We start from the raw sequence: 26,981 nt of genomic DNA, 5'->3' as shown, positions 1-26,981 counted from the left end.
TACAAAAGTGAATGAACTGATAAATAGTTAGTAAATAAATACAAAAGCAACTGGGACAACACAGTCCATACAAAAGATTACGTCCATTGATTGCAATGCTTCCTTGAGGCACGATGTCCAACCATGGTGATAAATGCCACCTTTTTTTACGACTTTTCGGCATCAGTACCTCAGTGGAAAAATGAAAATAAATGAATTCCTTTCTGTCGCTCTCCTTTTACTTTCCCGAGTTTTTTTTAAAAAAAAATGCTTTTACATTAGAATGCGGATTATAGCAAGACCGACGGCAGAGATGGAGACAAGGGTACCTATGCAGTATTTAATCACGTCATACTTTGCTGCTTCCAGTTGGGCCCGCAACGAATGAATTTCCTGTAAATAAGAATGCGCACAGATTAGATGGTGCTGGTGCATAACCAATTGCAAAATTATAAGCTTTTCCCAGACATCTTAACCCTCACCCTATCGAGCTTGTTGGTGAGGTTGGAGGTTTCTGCATTCTGATTGGCTAGTTCGTCCCTTATCCGCCTGCACCCATCAATTATAGTGTTGAAGTGGAATAGTGGCAAAACACAGATCTTGCACTGTTAACTATCAGATAGGTACTAAGGAAGCTTCCATGCCAGTAAAGTCATCATATTTATATTACATTGACATGTTTCATACTCCAAGCATGCCTAGGAATTAAAACTCAGATTTGGAATACAACTCACAAAGGGACCAATTAAAGCTTGCTTCACCTCGACCAAAAACAACCTAGACTCATGTGACTCATCCAGAAAATATAAATGTTTCAAGCAGGCAACTTGGGGCAATATCAAGATGAACCTGGTCAACTCAGGTGAGTCAATTCGCCTTTGGACAATTTTTGATCTTATGAAGAGAATTAAATTGCAGGTCTCAAGTCCAACAGGTTGGACCACATGGTCCGGTCCACCCAGCAGAGAACTTCCAACCTGTTAAGTGCATGTGAAATCAACCCTTCCAATAGGTTGGCCCCACCATGAAGATCGCATAGTGAAAAAGCAGCCCCATCTATTCATTAAATTCATAGGATAGACAAAACTCTCTTATTTTTGTCCTTTTAGTTCCCACAACCATTTTGAATTTAACCGACCCAAAGAAGCATGCAATAAATGATTGAGCAACATAACCGTGCTTCATAAATTGCTAGCAAGAAGCAAAAGGATGGAGGTGTCTGATTGAGACAGCAGAGCAAAAGCCAAGCCATGCAAACTAAAACCTAGAAAAGATGACAAGTCAATAGATCGTAGTTTGTCTTACCCTCTTTCAAGGTTTAGATCCAAACGCTGTCCGGCCGTAACTTTGTCAATCTCATACCTATGTCAAGAAAAAAAAAAAAGAAATTAAGTTTTCACTCTGAAGGTTTGGAAAATAAGGCATCAAAATCATGCGGATTATTGAGAATCACTGTCATTTGTTACTATTATAAAACACAGACCTCAACTCACTGCGCATCCTTTCAATATCAGTTCGGAGTTTTTCAGTCTCACGTTGTAACACCGAAAAATGGTGCTCCTGCATCAAGAATACGTAACTTAAAATGGTAAGCGGCTACTTTGCCATATCACAACTTTTCACATACATTTTCAAGACAAGTGCATTTAATGCCTAAAGTAGCCAGTTTACATGAAAAAAAACAAGAACTTTTCTTGGGCCAACTAATCATAGTAAATTTTGAAAAATGTATGGAAATAAGCATTCATACAATTTTTCAGGAACAAACGCGATTATATTTTGTAAAAATCTGAAATATTTGAGAGGAATAGATAATTTATTTTAAGTATGGATAATGCTTAACTGGAAGTCAAAGTCACTCTAAGTAGGGTGTGCTTGGAGTCCAAAAGCAGCAAGATTTTCTGATCAAATCTACATTTGCTATATTCTAGTTCCAACAGAAGCATAGTGGATGTTGATTTGTGGAGAAAAATGACATTGTGCCTAATGTTGTTACCACTTTCCTAACTGCTCCAAACAGATGGCGCTTCAGATAAGCATCCATTTTTTTTTTTTTTTTTTTGGGGGTGGGGTGGGGGCGGGGGTACTTAAGAAGGTATGGTTGCTGATTTGGGAGGACGTAAACTCAGTTGTCATGTAACTGGACTGAACCTCCATACCATCGTCATAGCCCTCTCCCAACTATTTGGAGCAGGCGTATGTCTCATGACAATATTGTGCTAAATGTAATGTACTCAGTCTCTGTACAAAAAATCGTAGTAGTGGTCTTCTTTGTATGGGGTGTGTGTGGGGGTGTCGAATGGCTATTAGTGGCACATTTCAGAAAAAGAAAAAGAAAAAAAGGAATGGCATAGTAGTGGCAAATAATACCCAGATCCTTCAATTCCCTCACATACCCATGTGATAAATGTATGGATCTGGAATCTAATTCAGATATAGCTTACCCTTAAATATTTTATATTAGAAAAAATAAATAAACTTAATAATAAATAAACAATTTAATAAAAACACATTCCAGGTTTACAACAATAAAATTACTAAAATATTAAATATCATTCCTCGTACCATGAGAATTAGGTGCCAAGCAAGTACAAAACCTACTCTGCTCTCAGTAAGTATACTTGACGTGGGAGTCAGCGTTTGAAAAGGGTTATAATAGATTGCCATATTGGAAACAACAGATTTTATAGAGAAGTTGAAGTTAATGTAAATGCATTCAACAAGAGAAGGATTCACGAATCTTAGTCCAAGATTTCATACAGGAAATCTTTACAACTAATCATCTATATGAGAGCTCGCCAACTTGAAGTTTGATATATGCAGGCCCATATATACTCAATATAATGTTTCTATGATGCAAAACCTTTAAATCTCCAGTTATATTACTCCCAAGATCAGTCATCCACTCATGCATAACATCTCCACATGAGCAACTACAAGCTTTCAAGCAAGGTGATGCGGGATCGTCTGATCATTCAACGAGAGACCACAAAGTGGCCCTATTGCTGGATAATCAAAGATTGGGCCATCAGATTGTACATCAAGCCCATTCAATATTCCTTAAAAATCTAACAAATCCAACTATCAAATTTGATATATGGACCGTCTAAATGCTGGATTGAAGATCTAGACAACTTTGAGGTTCCATATTGATCTGATCAAAGATCATAACTCAATCAATGGTCCTAACAGGATTCTGGACTATTTCAGCAGTTGGATTGATTGGGGGACCCACAGGACCAATTTGATGTTGTTTTTAGCATTAAAAAATAATAAAATAAAATAAAATAAAAAAATTTAAGCACGTTCTGTTCAGATGATTGAAGCATGGTGGGCGTGTATGATTGCAGCATGGTCAATATGTACGGTTGAGGGATGGGTTAACTTCGATGTATTGAAAAAACTTCAAATGATCAAGGCTACGCTGAGAAATTGGAGTAGAGATAAGTTGGGGTCTAATGAGAAGAAGAAAAATGAAATCTTAAGCGAGATCAGGACTTGCAAACATAAATGCAGTTTTTATCATAGAATGGAAGATGTTTGACGCGGAATGAATTATATTCACATGTTGCATGTTCACAACGAACTCATTAAAGCCCGGATGAAATTCAGGAGCTGATTATAGATTTACTACTTCAAGCATTACTCCAAAGAGCATATTGTGAGGCCAATGCTAGTTGGGCTGACTTCAAAGGCATTCTTGCAAATAAAGTAGATTGGCTCAAAAGAAGATTTGAAGAGGAAGAAGTCAAGAAAATTGTCGAGGACATGCATAAGGATAAAGTGCCTGGGCCTGATGTCTTTTCTATAACCTTCTTTTCAATCATGATGGGAGGTATTGAAAGAAGATATTATGTGTTTTATGAATGAGTTTTATGAGAGATCAGTGATGACCAAAGGGCTGAATGCTACATTTATTGTTCCAAAATTGAAGAGGTTTTAGAAATAAAAGATTTTTGGCCAATCAACCTTGTGAGCGGTGTCTACAAAATTCTTGTGAAGGTCTTGGTTGTAAGGCTCAAAGATGTGATGGGGGTACATTGTATCTTCAATAGGTGTTCCGTATCCGTTACGATACGCCCATAAAGGCCGATACACATAGGTAACGGTCATGACCATTACACGATACAGGGGTAAAACGGGGCAGTTGGTTTTTTGGGACCGTATCAGCCGTTATGGTGGCCATAAAGGCCGTTACAGGGCATAATGACTGTTATCCCGTAACAGTCTAAAAACGACCACTTTTTTCCTATATAAATCCATTTTTCTTCTCATTTTTTCACGTTTCTCGTTCAAAAAACTATCTTATATTATTTTACAATAGATTTCGACCACTCTTACATGATTTGAGCGAATAGAAACTCCAAGGGCTGTATTTCAAAAAATTAAAAAAAATTAGTATTTATGCCTTTTTCCTAGTTTCTAGTTATAACGCTTGATTATGACATGTAAACATTAGAGACATATTCATATTCACAAATTCACTAGAGAGCCCGATACAACACTCTCACCAAAGAGTTGACCATTACACTACCATAAACATGTTCAAAATAGAAAATGAATACATATTTGGAATATTTACATTATTCTGGACTCTTTAAATATTTTTTTCAGAATTTTTCTGGCAAAAGAAAATTTTCAATCGTTGTGGGGTTCGTAACGGTTGTTACGCCCCCATATCGGCCGATACACATATCGGTAATGGTGGTGATCGTTACAGCCACCATTACCGATACGAAATATCTTGATCTTCATCTTAAGAAGCTTTTGTTAAGAAGTGACCAAGGTATTCAAAAACGGTTACGTAACGAGCGTTACGGTTATGTTACGGGCGTAACGCCCGTGACGTAACAATAATGGCACAAGCTGTTATGCATTACAGGGTCAAAAACGGGCTAGGCTGAAAACAGGACCCATAACAGTCAAAAAACGGCTCTTTCGTTTTTTAGGGGCAACATTTGTTGATTTTTTACACTTCTCTTTGATTTTCTTTGTTCTCAAGTAGATTCTATATTGATTTCAGGTGATTTTACCATACTTTTAAAGATTAAAACTTCAAATCAAATAAGTTTCGACAAATCGAAGCTCAAGTGAGTAGTCGGCCATTTTGGGGATTTTCGAAATAAAGTTTAGTAGATGCTTTTCTTCTAATTTCTTGCTAAAATTGATGAAAACAAGCGATGAAACACCTAATCAGCATGGTGTTGCTGAAATTTATGAATTTTTCTTGCTTTTTTTTTTGGCATTTTCTCACCATTTATTGGCGATTTAGGAAAAAATTAGAAAAATATGTTTTTTTTTTTTTTGCTAATTTGAAAGGAATTTTAGAATGCAATAATAGATCTGATGTTTGTATGCTTTTTTCAAATTTTTTGTATTTTTGCACATTTATTAGTGATTTATGAAAAATGCAAACGATTAGAAAATTTTGGTTTTTTTCTCGAGGATTTTACAAGGTTAAGGTTAGAAATGCATGGAATGTTAGATGGCAATAATAGATATGATGTTTATATATATATATATATATATATATATATATATATATATATATATATATATATATTCGCATAGGCATTTGTGAAGTTGGTTTTTTTTTGCAGATTTTAAATGGTTAAGGTTAGAAACGCATGGAATGATAGAATGCAATAATAGATCTGATGTTTGTATGCTTTTTTCAAAAAGAAAATTATTTTTTTGTATTTTCGCACATTTATTGGCGATTTATGAAAAATGCAAAAAATTAGAAAATTTTGGTTTTTTTTAAAAGCTAATTTTAAAGGGTTAAGGTTAGAAATGCATGGAATGTTAGAATGCAATAATAGATATGATGTTTGTATGCATTTTGCATTTATTTATTTATTTATTTGTATCTTCGCAACATTTATTGGTGATTTATGAAAAATTAGAAAAAGTTGGTTATTTTTTTTCTGATTTGAATGGGTAGCTAGAATTGCATGGAAAAATAGAAATTTAGAATGCAATATTAGATTTGAATGATGTTTGTATGCTTCTTTCAAAATACACACACACACACACACACACACACACACGGAAATGCTCACCTGCGAACCAGTTCGTACGTACTACATACAAACTTTTTTGAGAACCCATCATACGTGATGTGGATCCAAAATCTGAACCGTTCATGTGAAGCAGCACCTCGTGAAACCCCCCGGGACCAAGTTTTACTTTGATCTAAAACTTTTATGGGCCATTAAAAATGAAAACAGTTTCCTCCCTTGATTTGCATTTCTCTTTGCTATGGCCCACCAGAATTTTAGATCAGGGTGAAAATTTGTCACATGGGGTTTCATGGGATTCCGCATCACATGGACCGTTCAGATTAGACACCCATGACACGTGTGCAAAGTGCGCACGTGTGTAGGTGCGCAAGGGAGCATGACTCTATATATATATATGTGTGTGTATAGTATTTACTGCATTCTTTTATTTTTATCTCTTTTTTTTATAATTTCAATTTCTTGTGTAGGAATGGGCATCTAGAATTGTATTTTAAATTCTAAGTTTGTAACTTGTTCATTTGCAATTTAGATTGGATTTGGAGTTGTGAGTTGTAAGTTGGAACTTGGAGTCGTACTTGTAAAAGTTGTAACTTGTAAGGGTAACTTGTAGTTGTAGGTTGAGCATTAGTTTAAGTCTTGTAATTTTAAATTTTAAATTTTTTAGAAGATGGCGGGAGGGGCTGGCCAACACGAAAGGTGATGATATTGGATGGCAGCATTGTGAGAGAGTAAATGGGGTAGGCACACCATGAAGTGCAACTACTATGGCCGAGTAATAACTAGAGGAATCACATGAGTGAAGCAACATTTGGCACATCAAAAAGGACAAGTTGCGGGGTGCCTTGGTGTACCAAAAGAAATGTTATTGATGCAGCACAATTTACAAGAGGTGAAACAAAAAAAAAGAATGCTCTTGATGCGGCCCGACAATAGGTGTTTGGACTAGGACCTGACTACATGGGTGTTAGTCCATATGATATTGTTCAGTCTGATGATGATTCTCATCAGGAGGTCACATTAGCAAGGAGAGAGAGCATACGCTGAGTTCATGAAGATGAGCAGCGTCCATGCATGTTTGGTGATAGGGGGTCTGTACGTGATGTAGGGGGAGGGAGTAGGAGTGGCAGTGAGAGTGCGAGTGTGAGGGGTGGTGGAAGTGGGGGTGTGTTTAGTGATTTAAAGCATGCATTTAGCCAAAAGGAATCACGACATGTTTCTGTGGATGATGTTGTAGAGCCCAAAAGGCCGTCATGTGATCCAATTCTCTTTAGGAAGGAAATGACAAAATAGAGGAAGAAAAAAATCAAACAAATGTGGACGAGAACTACAGTAGAGAAGCTTGGGAGGGCAGCGGCCGAGCTATTTATACATGGCAACATATCTCCAAATGTTGCCAACTCCCCATACGGGCAAGTGGTGATTGATGCAGCAATGGAGGCAAGCGAAGGAGTGAAGGCTCCCACAACTCATGAAATTAGGGGGAAGTAGACGGATGCAAAATATGAAGATGTGAAAGCATATGTCAACACCTTTAGACCCATATGGCAAACAAGAAGATGCACCATTATGTGTGATGGTTGGAGTGGAACAGCCAAACGTGGCATGGTCAATTTCATGGTGTATTGTCACTTCGGTACAATATTCCATAAATCGATTGATGCATTGACTGAAATCAAGGATGCAAATTATATATTCATCCTTATGGATAAGATGGTGGATGAGATTGGAAAGGCAAATGTAGTACAAATTGTGACCAACAATGAAGCAAACAAGGCAGCGGGAAGCAAATTGATGATGAAGAGACCAAATTTGTTCTGGTCACCATGTGTCGCGCACTGCATTGACCTCATATTAGAAGATATTGGAAAGAGGAGTGTCGTAACATTGGTTGAAAGGGGAAAGGAAGTAACAACATTCCTATACAACCACAACCTACTCATTGCCATGATAAGGAAGTACACAAGAGGGAGAGAGCTTCTTAGGCCTGCACCAACAAGATTCGCGACAAACTTTATAGCCCTTCAAAGATTATATGAGCATCGGGGAGAGTTGTCCGAAATGTTTGCTTCACAAGATTGGCTCAATACAAAATGCAGCAAGAAGACATCGGGGACACGGGTCAATGTTGTGGCAACTATAAGGGATAACAACTACTGGAAAAAAGTTGCAAACATCCTCAAGGTGATAGAACCATTGATAAGAATCATTCATCTTGTCAAATCGGACGAAGTACCTACTATGGGCTTCCTCTACGACGCCATGGATAAGGCGAAGCTTACTATCCAGCAGGATTGTAAAAACTATATGATTTACTGGAAGATGATCGACAAGCGTTGGAAAAAGCAGCTTCATCATCATCTTCATGCAGCAGGTAAACTCTTTGTTATGCACTTATTCTTCTCATCTTTGACCCATTAAATAAGTTAATAAATCTAACTTCATTATTGCAAATTTACAATGTAGGATACATTTTAAATCCAAGATACAGATATGCTCAATCATACACTGAGGATGGGGAGGTTCATCTCAGGTTTAAGAATGTGATAAAAGGATTAGAGCCCGACTTAGATTGGCAAATAAGGGCGTTAAAGGAAGTACACCTGTGGCTATGAAAGTCTTTACTCTTTAGTCTTTTACTTATTAGTCTTTAATTTTATTATCTTTGTACTTTAAAGTTTAAAGTATTTAACTTTGTAATGTATTATGTATCGTTCACAACACAGTTGGAAATATATACACTACGATAGGGTAGTTTCTCCAACGCCATTGCACAAAAGGCAATCTTTCAGACTACTCTAGGTAATAAATTGACATGTTATATTTTTATTGGTTAGAGCTATTATTAATATTGGCATTATTCTACAAATTATACATTCTAAGATTAGAGCCTAATAGTTTACAAACTAATCAATGTAAGTTTTTTTTTTTTTTTTTTCCCCTATACAGCTGATTGGTGGATGCATTATGGGGAGACTGCACCAACTCTCAAGTCAATTGCAATCAAAGTTCTGAGCCAGACAACTTCCTCTACCTGCGAGAGAAAATGGAATTGTTTTGCGCTCATTCATACAAAGAATAGAAATAGAATACATATTAGGATATTGGACCGGCTCGTTTATATGCATTACAACATGAAGTTGCGATTGCGTAATTCAAGGCATGTGGCGAATTTAGTTGAAGAGTGCGACTTCTATCCAATAAACTTAGACCACATTTATGATGAGGATGACCCACTACTACCTTGGTTAGATGTAAGAGAGAAACAGGTAGAAGATGACAGTGAAGAAATCGAGATCAATGATCCGGAAATATGTGTAGCACAAGAACAGAGTCGTGCATCTATCTTGGATCCAGAGAGGTCTCCTCCACCTCCTCAAGAGAAGATAAGCAGCGGCGACAATGAAGAAACCAACACGGATGACAGTGGCGACAATGATGATGATGATGCTATTGGTCCTACTATTGGTGTTGCCACCACACAATCGTCTGCACATAATGAGGTCGATCAACATCGACGGACTAGAGGCCGGACGTACCAGTGCACTAAGTCACTATATGACCAGCCAAGAGCACAAGGGGTGCATCAAGGAGAGGTTGGCACTAATGGCACAGGCATAGCAGGAGATGGAGCTGGAGAACATCAGACAGCTACTACTTATGGATATGAATATGATGAGTCATATGGATATACAAATCCTATTGCGAGTCATTCATATTGGACTAGTCCTGTTCGAGCATACGATCAATATATGGGATACAGATATCTGGATCATCCAATTCCAAGCTCAACATCGTCCCAATCTCACTCACAGTCCCAGTATGAGCAATACCAAGGCCAGGAGCGGGGTTATATTTATGGATATGGTGAACATGGGTCGTCATCTAGCACTTACTCTTGCCCAGAGTACACACAACAAATGCCTAGTGGTAGTGAGGATCGTAGTCAGTCATCCTCGGGATTCCTTGATACAGTCTCCCCCCTAAGATCTGGTCTTGGTTGTTACCATGGATATGTAGCTCCTACACAGCTACAGCCGCATCAAGATGATGACAACGACGACACAGAGGTTGATCAACCACAGGGAGCAAGGTTTTCTTTCTGGTGGTGATTAGATTATTATTGGTATGTATGCAAGTAATGTAAGCCTGTAAGTCCATGACTGTGTGATTCACACAAACGGTGTACTATATCTGTAATTCTGTAAATTATCACATTTATATATATATATATAAGGAACTCTGAGTCCCATTTATGTAAATTGAAAATCGAACATATTTAAAAATATATATATATAAACTGATTTCATTTCATCTGAAGGATAATTACATTTGGGATAATCACATCACATTATAATAATATTTCTTATTTTTTTCTATTTACATTCATGAATTGAATATAATCCAGCAATTGTCTAATTAATACTAATATTATCTTTATTTATACAGTATCATTGATAAAATGTATTTAGAAAATCAAATATATTAATTTTACAACCAATTGAAGACTATCAAACCTGAGATAGCATTCTTACCAAAGAGTAGACCGTTGAGCCATCATAAACATGTTAAAAATCAAAAAAGAATACATATTGCAATCCTCTAATTAAATGGGATTTTCCCATATTTTTTCAGATTTTTTTTAGCACACAAAAATTTGACCGTTACGGGGGCCATAATGGTCGTTACCCGTAACGGTAACAGCAGTGCCCGTTATGGGCACCATTACCATTATTGAAAATCTTGGATTGGAAGTGACAGATTCCTGATGGTATTCTTGCAACAAAGGAATGTATTGGTTCAAGAGTAGTGGTGGTGGAAATAGTAGTTGAGTTCAAAGTCGATGTGGAAAAAGTATATGATCATGTCGATTGAGAGTTGCTTCATTTGCTAGATAGAATGATTTTTTGTTCAAAATGGATCAGTCGGATTAATGCATTTCTTCAGCATTGTTCTCTATTTTAATCAATGGATCCCTGGTAGGCTTCTTCTCTAGTTTGAGAGGTCTCTGGCAGAATAACCCATTATAAATCTTCCTCTTTTCATAGGGGGCAAAGAGTTGTTCTTGGCTTATTCACGGCCTCTAATATCGATCTTATCTGAGGCTTAGGTGTTGGGAATCCAAAATTAGTGATATTTCATCTCCAATTCATATATGTTACATAGATTTTCTGCAAGTCTTCTTCTATGCAACTAAGGGTTGCAACAAGACAATGAGTGAGTTTGCAGAGTGGATGGGACTAAAAAGTCCAATCTTCCATGCACCTATATGGAACATCCACTTGGGGATAATGCTAAAGTGGTGTCCTTCTAGGACCTTATACCAGAAAGACTGGAGACAGACTATCCAGGTGGAAGGGGAAATATCTCATGGTGGAAAAGATCTGGAATGTTCTAAAGGATGGTTCATGGCCTATACAAAGGCCTACAGTCCATATCTATGAAACAATGGATGATTATTTAGTTAAATACCTATTCAACAGCATGTCTTGGTTGTATTTCCAGCATTTGTTGCTTTATCCCCTTTAAATTTCAACCATCTGCTCTATGATTTCCATGATTATCATCATCATTGTTGCTGCCGCCACAATCATGAGTGTTCGTTACCCATCTCCTGACATGTTGTTTTCAACCATCTGCCCTATGACCGCCATGATTATTATCACTGTTCTTGTGCAACCAAAAACGTCTCCCACCTACTCAATTATTGCTAGTAGCCACTATTACCTGTCATCACCAATACCACCATCACAGCCCACTGCCCAATCTTGCTGTCTCTATTGCAACAACTTTGGGAATATGAAACAGGGGATTTCATCAATAGTTGAAACCCCAGTATAGAGGGCTTCCATGATTCCATCACTCCAAACGCATTGGGAGCCTACCAAAAGGTCCCTCGATTAAGGGGCTTTTATACTCATTGAACCCTCCTTTTATCAAGAAGGTTTTGGAATCATGAGTGAGGGAGACGAAGGAGGGGGGAGACAAAGCAAGAGAGAAAAATAGAGTGACAGTATCAAAACTCCAAAGCTAGATTCTTCCAACTAGGGCTCACTTTTTTACCTAGTTTGTGAAAGCCTATTCGCACTTCTGCCTTAACAAATCCAGGCCCTATCTTGTCAGACACATGAGATAATCTTGACAGGGTCATGCTCATACACTCATGTAACATGGTTTGAATCAAGAGCTTCACATTTTCACAAAGAAATTTGCAAAAACAGAATCCCCTTCACTCATGACTTATTCTCAATCTCGATATTCAGAAAATAGAATATCCATGGTCAAGAATGTCGAGTCTTTTTTTTAAAGATTTCAAGTCTTTATAAATTTGATAATCATATATGCAAAATTGTATAATTAATAAACTTCGATTTTTGGATCCTTCAAAAAACTAGAGTACTTGAATCCAATGTTTAGAGACTTGGATAAGGGTTCCCCTTACCCAACACTTGAAACTCATAATTGCCAGGGTTTCAAACTCCATAAGCACCCATCATCATCATCATCATTGTCATCATCTAAGCCTTATCCTAACTAATTGGGATTGGCTACATGAAACATGTCCTGCTGTTCCACTCTATTCAGATTCATGATGGAAGTTATGGTAGCATAAGTTTGACACCACCCACCAACTTGGCGCAACCCTCCTTTATCTGTGCTTGAGACAGGCAATTGAGCACAAAACACTAATGTAATATACTATTACATAGGTCAATTACAATCAAGCACACAGTAATTGTAAGTAACTAAAATTTATAGTACATCTTTTTTTTCCTCTTGAATGGTAAAATTTATAGCGAAGCTTTCCAAGGAAGGAAATGAACTGTCACACTCATTACTCATCGCAACCCGATCAAGTAGGTATTGGAGGAATTTCAAGGACAAGGAAGGTGAGATGATTTGGGCCTTCTCTAGCGCTTGCAAGGAAAAGGACCCAGTTGGAGTCACACTTATGCACTTAGAGAAAGGTTGTGCTAGGTCAATCCAAGACTCTTATGGAAAAATTACATTGAAGCATGTGCAAGGTTCATACCTTGATATAACTGTTATCAAAGGAGTCGTGAAGATCCAATCTTGTGTTCAGGAGACTAAGGTGTTGTTTGGATGCCAGGAAGTCAACTTACTACTTACAAGTGCAGTCAGAACACTAAGTCAGGTTAATGGAGGAAGACTCTTGGGAAGCTGGGTTAATATTGTTTGGATGACTACTCAAAAGTTACATGGAACCTGAGATTTTGTGTTTGGATGTCAATGACCTGGAACTCATAAAAATGGATGATTGGCTTGTGCACATGCAAGATGCGAAACACATTTAAGACATTAAAACCAACAAAGAAGTGGTTCTCAACGTGATTATACCCTTTTCTGAAATCTAAGTGGTCCACCCATCAGGTGGGCCACACATGCACCCTAAGTCCCTTACCATCCCAAAAGTTTTCTGTGAATGGATGTTTTAAACACAGGCTTTTTCTCTTGTTATAACTTATAACTGACCATTTGCAGATCAGGGATCATATCGCTCATATTTCTGTTCAAGTAGGCTGAATTCATTTATTTATTTTTTTAAGATAACGGGATTATATAAAAGAAAAAGGAAATACAAAGAAAGACTGCTGAGATAGCAGCAAGAGCTAGGAAATTAAAAGCAAAAGATCATAATCCTTAAGGTAATTAACTAAGTAGGCTGAATTCACGAAGTTGGCAGTCTAAGATGATGCCCACAAAATGTACAGTCCACATTAAAAATTAGACTGTCCATGTGTCAATGTGAGTAGCACCACAATATAAGAAGTTGCACAAGATCATCTCCCTTGTGAGATATTCTCTGAGAAGAGGCTGACAAACAAGATCTGTTCAATATATCAACACTAAAACTAAATAACCCATTAGATCAACAGTTCAGATCATTGGACCACAGGCCAATGTTTAGATGATCAACATCATTGGACCATAGGGAAATGTTTACGTGATCAAGATCAGGTCTATCCACAAGGGGGAGCTTAAAACCAAGTGATCTAAATCACTCAAATCAAAGGAATCTGCTTTTAGAAATCGAAACAAATCAATCCAAAAGCATCATTCAGTAGAATTGGCTTTTTTTCAGATATACATGAGAACAACGTAAATTGATGAAAATTAATTCCCTCCGCAATTGAGATTGGGGGAAAAAAAACGACAAGAAGCTCCAGAGGAGAAATTGCAGTAGTCGAATCAATTTATTTCAGGTAGGGTTGATAGAGAGAAATGGAGAGAAGGAGAGATAACAATAGCATGTGGCGATGGAGAGAGATGGATGAGATGGAGATACGTTTCCAGTTGGGGTGGTGGAGAGAGCGGCTGCTAGGGTTTACAATAGGTGAGAGAGAGAAGTACAAAATGCACTCTCATCTGAGAGACACACACGTACGACTGAATAAGTTGTCTTACTTGAAACTTTGCACCATACGCTTCCCACCTCATTTTCATCTTCCCCATTTTTGGGTAACTTGGCTCCCACCAAAAGAGTTTTCCACAAAATGAAACTCATCCAAATGCATGAAATCTACAAATTGTTGAACCTACAAATTGCAATCTTATTCTTACTTTGGAAGAGAAATGTTATATGATCCATAAAGGCATTAGTGATTGTGCAATCAAAGTTGCTTTCGAGGGAGTGACGAGCATCACTCACTAAAACTAATCCAAGCCCTTTCGTAATCTCCATGGTCATTCCATAATAAATTTGCATGGCCTTCCAAAAAAAAAAAAGTTGAAATCTACATTGTTCATGGTAGCCTCCTGCATGCCTTCTACTATCACCACCCAATGCATCATCATTGTCACTACTCACTAGTTGTAGTTGCTAACCTTGTCTTGTGCAAGTGCCTTCTCACTAAACTCCCGTTTTAGACATGCAAACATCATTTGTGGAACTTTCTTATAGCCTTGAACCATGGATTTGAATATCGATTATGACATGGTTGTATCAGCCTTCCTTGTTACGCCTGCAGGGGTGAACATGTCCAGTACAAGGAAAGGGTATGGCTGTATTGGTGCAGATACAAGGCCAATACAAGCTGATACGGCCATAAAAGACCCATTTAAAAATTTCTTTTATTTTCAATTTTCTCTCGTCTTTCCACTTCTTCATTTCAACCATTGAAGAAGCTTAGAAACACATTTTAGACTACATAATGCAAACCCTGAAAGGGGAAGCAAATAAGTCAAAGAAAAGAAGAAAGAGATTGTGGGAAAAGACCCAACAATCCTCTAGCCGAATGCTAGAGATCACAAATACAAAACTGTGAGCAAGCTCAACAATCCTCTAAAATTACTTCTTGCCTAATATAAAGATATGAAAGAAACAGGAAATTTCCTAATGTAGAGATTTGAAAGAAAAGGAAAGTAGTGGTGGGCGAAAAGGGGAAATTAGTTAATTTCTTGTACATACGTGTAGAGCGTGCATGCGTGAGATGTGGGCCTTTTCTTCAAATCTTGATCAATCGGCTTGTGTGGCTATTTGGTTGCATCAATTCCATATGGCTTCGAATAAACCCATCCTCGAGTTTAAATTAGTAGTCATAATCTCCTGCAAAGATCATCATTTGTAGCGTGTGTTCTTCAGCTTCGCTAGCAGTTGATGGTGGACACCTACACACGTGATGGGTAGCTTGTGCATAATATGGTGTTGAAACACACACCATCTTTTCTTTTGCTTCTTGTTGGTCCTCCACATTCTAAACGTCAATTGTGGTCCCTTCGTCACAATCAGCTTTCGATCAGTGAGCCTTGATTAAAATTGAGATAGCATTATGGTGTCATGAAAGCATTAATCTCTTCGACCATTGGATCGTGCATATATGTTAAACCTTCGGTCTCTTCAATTGGGTCATCCATCAACTGATCTTTTGGCTTGACTTGAACTTCTTTTGATTTGGCCATTGATCCATCCCCATCCATGGATCCATCAAGCAATCCAAATAAGGATTCCTCTTGGATCACCACATCATCTCTAGGAAGTTCGGATAAAATAGATTGAAACCCAAAGCATTTTTCATGTTCAATCAAGGGCTCAAAGTATGCTCTCACCACCTCCTTGAGTTCCTTGAATTCTTTTGCAACATCTTCCTTGAATGCTCTAATCTCCTTCTTAACTTCCTTCAAACTTTCTTCCTGTGTCTCTTGAACATTATTGGCCATCAATGATATTTCCGTGCTATGGGATGCTTTTGAGTAGCCGACATGTGGTTGTTGTTGCTCATGACATCTAGAGGGTCATTAAAAGGATTCTCTAGAAGATCCATATGAAGATGGGTGAGACTTGAGATGATAGGGGTGATGATCGTGATAGTCAGAATGAGCCGGATAAGAATGATGCGATAGATATGGACGAGCAGGACAATTTGGATGGGGATAATTGTACGAGGCGTATGAACATCTTTCTATTCACGACATCTTCAAACAAGAATGTGAGCTAAACTATAGGCTTGGATTCTAGATCTAAGGTTATGAGGGTTATGGGATTTGGGATTTTTTTATTTTTTTATTTTTTTTTTTTGTAAGGAAAAGAGAAAGGGCAAGGAATTGATGGATTGGAATCATGGTGTGCCGTAAAGGCCGTTACGGGGTCGTAAGGCCATTAGGTAAAGGTAACGGTGGCAACCGTTACACGTTATGGGATTGTAATGGCTGTAACAGCCATTATGGAAAAAATGACCCGTAATTGCCGTTAACGGTACGTTACGTCCACTATAAAGGCCATAACAGCCCTGTAATTGTCTGTTATGGGGCAGATACAGGTTTTTTATACTTTTTAATCAACATTACAGGGCAAATACAGGTTTTTCAGGGCTTTTTTTTTCAATTAAAAAGAGAGAGAGAGAGAGAGAGAGAGAGAGAGAGAGACCGTAACGGCCGTTACGACCCGTATCGTAGTAACGGGGGTGGCCGTTACGGCACCATTATCGTTACAGAACACCTTGATTGTAATGGAATTAGGATATGCTAGGGTTGGAAGAGAATATAAATAGGGATTTCTTTTTTTTTCTTTTTTTTTTTCTTTTTTTGGTAGGGTTAGGGTTCGAAGGGTTTGGGGGGTAAAAAAGAAAAAGGTATGGTTTAGGGTTTCGTGATTTTGAAAAGGGAAAAGGAAAAGAAAATGAAAAATAAAGGATTGAGGAAGGGGAAAGACGAAAGGGTAGAGGATTGAGATGAGAAAATTACTTTCTTTAAGTTTCCCAAAAGCAAAACCTGGCTCTGATACCAATATAATGCAAACCCCGAAAGGGGAAGCAAATAGATCAAAGAAAAGAAGAAAGAGATTGTGAGAAAAGACCCAACAATCCTCTATCCAAATGCTAGAGATCACAAATGCAAGACCGTGAACAGTCCTCTGGTCTTGAACTAGAGATCACTCCCTTTAATAACTAACGTAGAGAAAATAAGAAAATTTTTCATAAAAGAGAACATCATTCAACTTATCTTATTCATAATCAGTCCTTACGGGTCTCTTCTCTTGGCTTAGTGGTAGACACCGTGTGTCTCATATCTGAGATCAAGGGTTCGAGAACCCATGCATGCGTGGGGTGGTAGTATGTGTTTCTCACCTTTCAAAAAGAAATAATCAATCCTTACAATATGCAATAAAAACTATCGAATCTATAAATAGAATTCCTAGTTAGCCAAGATCTGAACCGTGCACACGTGAGATGTGGGCCTTTTCTTCAAATCATGATCAATCGGCTTGTGAGGTCATTTGGTTGCATCACTACATCAAAGCCTATTCTGACTTTTGAGGATCAAAACATGATATTTGAATGGGATTTGATGAATCGAAATGGAATATAGACCATTTTCAAAAAAACTCGGAAACATGGGTAAACCTCTGTTTTTTGTTTTCTTTCTAATCTTTTTGTTGTATTTCAATGTAATGGGCCCTTATCAACTAAATCATGTTTGACTTGTGTTTAACTAGGGCCTATTTAGTTGACTTTCGGTAGGTCAACCTGACAGATAGCACTCTTATCATAGAATGGTCTAATACACCAAATACATGTTAAAAACACAAAGAAAATGATCAATTTAGTGTATTACATTTTTTTCCCTATTTTTCCAATAATTTTTGAGATTTCTAAGGCCAAAAAGCTCGTCTGAAACAAGTCTTATGCACCCCATATCGTATTTTTTTAGCCTAGCCTATATGCCCCCCGACGCCATATTCAAAAACTTGCTTTGAACATCTTCTTAGATTGAGTACAAGTGATATCAAATCAGCAACTGATCATGCGAATGAAATTTGTTATTCTCTTCATCGCCTTTTTAGCTAAAATCGGCTTAGCTTTTTATTGTCTACAGGTGTCTCTCTTTTTTCTTCTTTTCTTTTCTTTTTTCTTTTTTTTTTTTTTTTTGAGAGGTAACAATAATTTTATTAAAAAAGCGCACAAGCGAAAGAATACAAACCCAACACCACAAAAGCTGCAAACTTGTACTTGACCGTAGCACTTGTACTTTAGCCAAGTACTTATTCATGTAACTATCTCCATTGTGTGTGTTCATTGTGTTTGTTCTTCCTTAAATATAATTAAACATTCCCCAAAGCTAGTTAAAAATCTTTGAGAGATTCTTTTCTCTTTCTTTCCTTTTTTTTAAATGCAAGCTCGATAGGGACCTTAAACAGTTAATATGGTGGGTGTTGGGAAGGAAAGGAGTTAGGAGTTTAAAGAGGATCTAATGACATGATTAAGGATATGCATAGGGATTGATAGCAAATGTGAGGACCACTAGTGGAGAGACAAGTGAGTTCCAATTATTATAGGCTTGCACCAAGGGGTCAGCATTGAGCCCATACAATTTCTACCATTAATGAAGCAATGCAAGCCCATAACGGGCCGATACACTTTTTCCTTTTAAAAGAAATTCTACCATTACGGCCACTATTACCATTATTGAATACCTTGCCGATAGGTAATAAGATGAGGGGAAGTAGACTTAGATGGTTTCGTCATGTGTAGTTGAGACCAAGCACCGCACCAGTTAGGAGTGACTTGGTACAAGTTGAAGGCTCCAAAAGGACAAGGAGAAGGCCCAAAGGACGTGAATGGAGGTAGTAAGAAAGAGACTTGATGACCTATGGTCTAATTGAAGCTATGGCAAGTGGAATCGTGAAACAAGATTCATGTAGCCAACCCCAATTAATTGGGATAAGCCTTAGATGATGATGAAGCTCAACTTGAAACCCAAGACCTCAATGTTGAAAAGAAATTTGTCTACCATTGAGCTATGGACTCAAACCCCAACTTTGAGGGTTTTCTAATGTTGACGTATTGTAATTGTCTAAGGCAAGCACCATGCAAGAAACTTGACATTTAGTGCTATAATTTTCAACCTGAAATTTGTCCAAGGCTCAATGACCACTCAATATTTGTCTCATTTTTCAACCTGAACAATCAGTGTGTCTGTATATGTTGATGGCAAAGAAGGGACCCGACAGGGAGCACAAACTAAATTCCACATGACTGACCCCAAAAACAAGGGATTCAAAAATGGTAACAATGGCTGTAACAGCCAGCTGTTACAATAAGGGCCATAATGGTCAAAAAAACTCAAACGAAAGTATGTATAAGCCCATATCTCCCCAGTAGTGGCCTGTTAAAGGCCTATATGAGTCCATCACAGCCCCATACTTTTTTTTTCCAAATTGAGCATTACAGCCCCATATCAAATAACACAGGGTATGCCAAAATGGTTACGTAACGGACATTATTTACTAGGTCAAAACAGCCATAACGGCTGTTACAGAAAAAATGGCTTGTAATAATCCAAAAAAAAAAAAAAAAAACTTACAACGCCAAAACAGATTTATTTTTATTTTTTTTTAAGAGCGTAATAGCCATTATGACCCATATCGTAATGGTGACGGCAGAAGCCATTACAATCACCATTACCATTATGGAATGCATTGGCATAACAAGCACCACCATTATCGTTACATGATGGCCATAATGCAACCATTTTTAACACCATGCCCAAAAGCCTCATGTATTTTCTTGGAGGGAAGGTAATTAAAGCAAAAATTTGCAATTGATTTCTTGGTATGGGCTCAATTTACAACAAAAGAGCATCCTCCTCCTAAACACAATTTTGAATTCCCAACTCAAATAGAAGACCCACTTTCTTCCCCTATTTCATAATTTGTAGAGAAGTGTTGTTAAATTGATCAACCCAAAAAAACTTGACGATCTCTCATCCATGTTAACGAGGCCATTTAGTTCAAAATTGATTCTTGAAAGTTGCATCTCCGGTGTGCAACATATTCTTTGATGTGTGCCAGACATTCACAAAGAACTGTTATTCTTTTCCACATTAGACTTCAAGCATTTTGCTAACAAGGCCAACCAGATAGGTGCTCCTACTGATCTTAAGTCAACTGTATGCTATTGTATTTTTCTTGATTAACTCTCATTTCATGGAGAAGCAAAATCCTAGTAGCAGGGTAACACACTGTATATACCCCATGCACATGCGATGAAGTCCCATGGCTTTAGCACACATGCCAGATCTTTAGGTTCGCACTACAATACCCGCATCTCTTCATTCTAAATTGTTTCCTCCAGCACTTATGTCCGGCCTGGAGCTGGGTAATAGAACTTCCTTGCCACGTGTTTCCTTTAGGATGAGTGTCATACAATTCATAGGATGAGTGTAGCTGAAATGAGGATGTTGGGATGGATAAGTAGAAAGAGGAGGAATGATGGAATTAAAAATGAATGCATTCAAGGCTCTAAAAGATGAGGGAAAGTAAACTTAGATAGTTTGGTCATGTGCAATGGAGGTACAAGTTGCAACAATAGGTAATAAGATAAGGGAAAGTAAACTTAGATGGTTTGGTCATGTGCAATGGAGGTACAAGTTGAAGGCTCTAAAAGGGCAAGGGAAGGCCCAAAAAGACATGGGTGGAGGTAGTGAGAAAAAACTTGATGACCTATGGTCTAACCGAAGTTATGGCCTTTCATAGAGGGGAATGCTAGAACAAGATTCATGTATCCGACCCCAATTAATTGATATAAGGCTTAGATGATGATGATGATGATATTTCCTTCAGCCTCTAAATTGCACAAGTTTCACCAAAGGCATGGCATACCCTTGAGTTGCTTCCTCATTGGCAAAATGTCCATTTTTTCTTTTGTGTGTATGTCTATGAGTGTGAGTACGTGGGTGTCATGGGGTTTTTTTCTTTTTGTAAAGTGTGTCATGGTGGGTGTTTATTATGCTAGATTTCATGCCTCAACAATCTTATAAATTTGATTACTCTCTTTTTTTTTAATCTCCAAACAAATGGAAAACAAACCATTCATCACACGGTAGACATCCATGAGGAAGCTAGAAGGTTATGGATGTTCCCCATAGCATTATATCAATCTCAGAGAATTTCTTGAGCCCTGGTCAATGTATCATGTATCAAGAATGCTAAATGAGAAAAGAAGAAAAGAGATACAATACCTGGGAGGCTTTTACTTCAGATTTGAACTTAGAGAGGTTTGAGTCTTGAGTCATTTCAATCTACACCAATGAGAAGTACAATCAGAGAATGGGAAAGATAGTTCTATACATAGGAAGAAGCTGTGAAAAGATCATACATGATCTGACTTTCTGTAAACAAGTTTCTATGAATGCAGTCAATGGATAATGATGGCCATCGAAAAATGTCCTATAGAGCATGCATATTGCACATACAAAGTGAAACATATCAATTTCCTCCAAATGATATGAACAAAAAAGAAGAGGAAGAAATGCTTACCTTCTGCATCTCCGATCTCGATACAAACGTCTGAGCTGAATTTTCCAAGCTATCATTTAAAACTTCAGTAATGGCTGCAGTTATAGCCTCGGCTTGTTTGGACGGTATGCCTTGTGCTTCTAACCTTCTGACCTAGAAACCAAGGCCATCTCATTCAAACTCAAGCAAGCATAACCAATCAACAACCACTGTGTATACATGGTTCAGAAATTAAGACCATCGATAAAATGGTCCACTATATGTATGAACAATCCTAACCCTTACATTGTTAGAATATAGATGCCAACGATAACCAAAAAAACAAGAAGTACACAAAAATTCCACATTCGACTTCAAAATGGCCAAACGCTTAGGATTTTCCAATCTGGGATATTTTCGTGGCATGACGGCCCATCAGATCAATGGTCTAGATCAATGACTCATGGGCCCCGCACATACAAACACCATGAGCAATAGCTTGATTCTCCATTCATTGATCATAATATCAATCAAGAATTTAAAGAGAGAGAGAGAGAGAGAGAGAGAGAGAGAGGTTTAAAGATCGAATACCAGCGCTAACGTATCGACGAGAAACGCACGCTTTCCGTTGGATTTCACAAGCTGAGAAATCTGCCGGAAGTCGGTTCTGCTGTGATGCCGGAAACCCGAACCCGAAAAGCAGATGGAAGAAGACGATTCGAGCCCGACTCTGTCCACAACAGCCAACGACGACCCGCCATTGTTACATCGCAATGCCGACCATCGTGTCATCGAAATCGCAACCCGTCTACTAACCGATGTAGCCATTTGCAGCACGAAAATCTCCCCCAAAAAAATACCCTAATTAACTAATCTTCTGCATCCTATGTTCGAAATCGGCTCCGAAATTTTTCAAAACGAAGACCAGAAAATCCCTCCAGAAATAGGGAGAAATCTCTCTTCTTTATGGAAGCTTGGGTTGCAAGAAATTGATAACGGACCTCTCCCTCTCTCGGAGAACAGATACAGAGCGGATTTCAACGGCTCTAACACGGAGAGGACCTCTCTTCTTCTTCTTCACCCCACGGCATACGGTTGCTTGCCCAAAACCACCACGAGGAATTTCTTTAAAAAGGACTTCGATACTCTGGATGGTTTGATGGATGATACACAGGCAGTTCGAAATTACTAAGAAATTTTAGTAAATTTCAAAATAAATTGTCCAAAATATGGGTGATGGTTTAGATGTATCGCTGATTTAAAACTTATTTTTTTTTTCTGGTTCCAATATTAGATTGATAGATTTTCATTGGACGGTTCAAAATGAAAATGTGGAAGGGTCTTATTTCAAAAAAGAAGTGCCCAAGATCAGAGGTTAGAAGTCTTGAGCCCAGTATGAATTTTTTACTGTAAGTTATATACAGTACATTCGACAATTTAGACGGTTTAATTTGAGTTATTTTATGCCACATGTGTCATCTCTAAGTGCCTGCGTATCAATCGTCTGTGGAGACGGAGTATCAAATACCTTCCCATCCTTATATTGTGCGGCCCGAGGATTTGACAGTATATACGGGTTTTCAATTCTGAAAAGTGGGGCCTATGGTTCGGTAATCCAGACCATTGTGTTGCTGTGGATCACCGTGGATGGTATCTAGTCCTGAAAGATTTCTGATATTGGAAGATCCTTGGCACCAACCGTTGGATTTTATTCAGTTGGATTTTCTTAACCGTCTATTTATAGGACATATTTATAAGGTTATGAGTGTTCTATGAAAGTATAATTTTGGGAATGGTCCATCCAGAGTGGGACACGACAGAAGAGTGGCATGGATTTCTGAAAAATGGGCCACACTTGTCAGAGATGAGACGCCACGTAGACTGATCAGAGCCTCGGTTCGCGTGTCATGTACTGTGTCGATAACAAACCATGCATTTCCTGGAAGGACGCAATATCCTTCCACGCGGCTTAGTTGGGGTAGGTGGATCCCCGAATGTGGGTCCACTTTGATGTATTTCTATTATATCCACGCCGTCCATCCGTTTCTTCATATTATCTTAGGGCATGGGCCCGAACATGGAACAGATATATATCTCAGATGGACCACGCCATAGTAAATAGTTTTGATTGAACACTCACCATTAAAAACTTCTTTGGGACACAAAAGGTTTCGATCAAGATGATATTTGTGTGGTCACTTCATTCATATCTCTGTGACCTTATCAACAGTTTGGATGGTAAATAAACATTCCAGTGGCCCCCAAGAAGTTTTTAATGGTGGCCATTAAATCAAAACTCTTTCATGTGGTGTGGTCCATATGAGATTTGTATCTGCTTCATTTTTTTAACATTATCCTAACATAATGTTTCAAAACGGATGGACGGCGTGGATATAAGTCACATACATCACAGTGGCCCCGCAGTCAAGTATCCACCGACCTCGGTGGATGTGGGGATACACCGAAGCCGCGTCCAGATGCTCGGCTTTTTTTAATTTGTACGCCACCACCGTCCATGATTCCTAAGTTATTAGCCATCACCTTTCTTCGGTCAAAGGTGGACTGGACCATTGCTGATTTATTTTCTCAGCCATCTATTCTTAAACGTGTGATAATAAGCTAAAATAGAATACAATAAACACTATCCCTTCCAACGGTTAAGAAGGAAAGTACAGCTACATTTCTAGTTCAACGGAATTTTTTTTTTTTTAAAAAAAAAAGTCTAAGATAGATGGGTAGATCTCGGAGGCACCGAACCAATGGTCTGGATCCACCCAAAACTAAAGGCCTTATGGTTCATTGATCTGAATGATTGCTAAGGTGGTGCCCACCGTGGATGGCCCATGCACCAAAGAGACCTCAGATTGGGTGATCTTATCACCGTATCTTTGGCCACTTTCTGGTTGAATTGAATACAGACCGTTGTATTTTCTCTCCTGAGACCAGTAATCTACATGTGCTGCTAGGGTTGCGACTTGGGTTGGGTCAACCAGAGTTTGATTGGCCCAACCCGAACTTTGAGCCACGTTCCATTGAGATCTACCAAGATCGGTGGATTTTTAATTGTGGGGCCCACTGTGATATATTTGCCTTAAATCTAGGCCGTTCATCAGTTTTGACAGCTCATTTTAAGGCATGGGCCAAAAAATGAAGCAGATCTGAATGGGAGCGGATTAGGTGAGACCCTGAATCGTGAGGCTCATAGTGATGTATGTGCCTTAAATCTGCACCGTCTAACCATTTTGAAGCCTCATTTTAGGGCATGATACCAAAAAACGAAACTGAGTCAAATCTTAGGTAGACCACACCATAGAAACAGTCGTGATTGAATCCCTACCATTAAACTTATGGGATTCCACAGGAATGTTTATTTGTCATCCAACATGTTGATAAAGTCACACAAATACCTAGATAAAGAGACCACACAAATATCAGATGGATCCATTGCTCCTGTACTATGGCCCCTTTGGGACTTGGTATTTGGAACAGATTATTTTTTAGATCATGTCCTAAAATGAGCTTTCAATTTGGATGTATGGTGTGACATAATCACAATAGGACCCCACAGTAGTATGCTCCCGATTCAAATTTTAGGTGGACCACGCCAAAAGAAAACAATGGTCATTGAAAACTCACCATTGAAAACTTCTTAGAGCCACTGTAATGTTTATTTGCTATCAAACACATTAATAAGGTCAACCATAGTTTTCTGTGGTACGGTTCACCTGAGATTTGAATATACTTTATTTTTGTTAACGTCAACCACAATTTTCTGTGGTGCAGGCCACCTGAAATTTAAAAATGCTTCAGCTTGCTGTGGTGCAGCTATCCTGCTTCATTTTTGGTAAGGACAACCACAGCTTGCTGTGGTGCGGCTCACCTGAGATTTGAATATGCTTCAGTTTTGAATCATGCCCTAAAATGGACTTTCAAAATGGATAAACACTTTGGATTTACGGAACATGCATCCGGTTGGCCTATACTTAGGGATAGAGCTGTACACGAACCGAGTGAGCTCGGTTAACTCGCTCGACTCGACTCAAAAAAGCTCGATTCAACTCGGTTCGAAAATGAGTTCGAGCCAAGTTGAGCTGATTTTTGGAGCTTGAAAAAATTTCAAGCAAAGTTTGAGCTTGTCCGAGCTCGAATCAACTCAAATCGAACCTCAACTCGAATCAGACTTAGATCGAATCAGTTCAGTGACTTGGTTATTTTGATACTAACGCTACTCACTGAGTGTTTAATGAAATGACTCAACGAAGTGTTGTTTCGTGTTTATACATTCTCCATGGGATTAGCTGGTGGCAAGGAAGGTATGGATACGAAGCAAATCACTGGAAAAAAAAAAAAAAAAACTTTACATGATAAAACTACTCTCGTATCTTGATTTTGATGCTGCTCACCAAGTGTTTGATGAAATATCTGTTAATTGTTGTTGTTGTTTTGCATACTACGACAAATTAAAAGTGCACTCTATGTGTTTGAGAAAATGTCACACAAACTCGAATTGGCCCAAGCTACTGACCGAGCCGAGCCGAGTTCAAGCTGGGGTCAGCTATTGGCCAAGCTGAATCGAGTTGTGGCAAGCTCGACTCGGTTCGACTCATGTACAACTCTAATTAGGGATCCACCAAAGCCACATTATGCCTTTGAGCCTGAGTCGAAAATCCTAAACTCGGACTTAGGTTGGGTTGAGTCTTAGTTGAGGCCTTCCACATCTTGACCCAACCCAAACTCCGACCTTATACATAATATGCATATAGACGCGAGTTATGATTAATATGCATAATGCAAATGTAGATTGAAAATAGAGCTCATGCAAGTTTGAATTGCATGCTTATTGATTTCGTCCATTTGCTTTTTGTTGAGCATTCATCGGCCATGATTATATTGGAAAGGCTGGAATCATCCACAGCACACTCCACCCAACACCTAAGATTGGGGTTAACCATGTCATGTACCTGTCAACTATCTCATCCATTTTTTAATTTTATTTTTATAAGGGGTAATTATGGACTTTATTTTTCTGGTGTTATTTCAAGTATTGCATGTGTTATTTTAATCATGTAATTTGATATGGTTAAATATTTTATTTTATGTATTAATTTACCAGCTACAAGTGTGAATCCAATCAACTTGACCTAATCCAACCAAACTAAATCTAACCTAACCCAACCTGAATTTTGATGGGGTCAAGTATTTAATAAACTTTATAAACAAAATAGACCAAAGGTCTGCCAAAATTAGGT

At 38.2% G+C, this 26,981-nt stretch overlaps 1 protein-coding gene across 1 annotated transcript; it reads right to left on the bottom strand.

Annotated features, from left to right (window-relative positions):
* On the bottom strand, positions 1–22,854 carry LOC131243390 (protein FMP32, mitochondrial-like). The gene is made up of 7 exons (XM_058242727.1): positions 22,324–22,854; positions 21,775–21,906; positions 21,477–21,536; positions 1,463–1,539; positions 1,285–1,341; positions 462–528; positions 1–372 (listed from the first exon to the last, which is right to left on the bottom strand). Exons 1-7 carry the CDS (start codon positions 22,558–22,560, stop codon positions 253–255), a joined length of 750 nt encoding a protein of 249 aa, XP_058098710.1. The 5' UTR covers positions 22,561–22,854; the 3' UTR covers positions 1–252.
* Positions 22,855–26,981: the final 4,127 nt, after the last annotated feature.

Source organism: Magnolia sinica, chromosome 4 (genome assembly GCF_029962835.1).
Source record: "Magnolia sinica isolate HGM2019 chromosome 4, MsV1, whole genome shotgun sequence".
NCBI classification, from domain to species: Eukaryota; Viridiplantae; Streptophyta; class Magnoliopsida; order Magnoliales; family Magnoliaceae; genus Magnolia; species Magnolia sinica.
The sequence above is the reverse complement of the archived record's forward strand: the minus strand, read 5'-3'. Positions and strand labels throughout refer to the sequence as shown.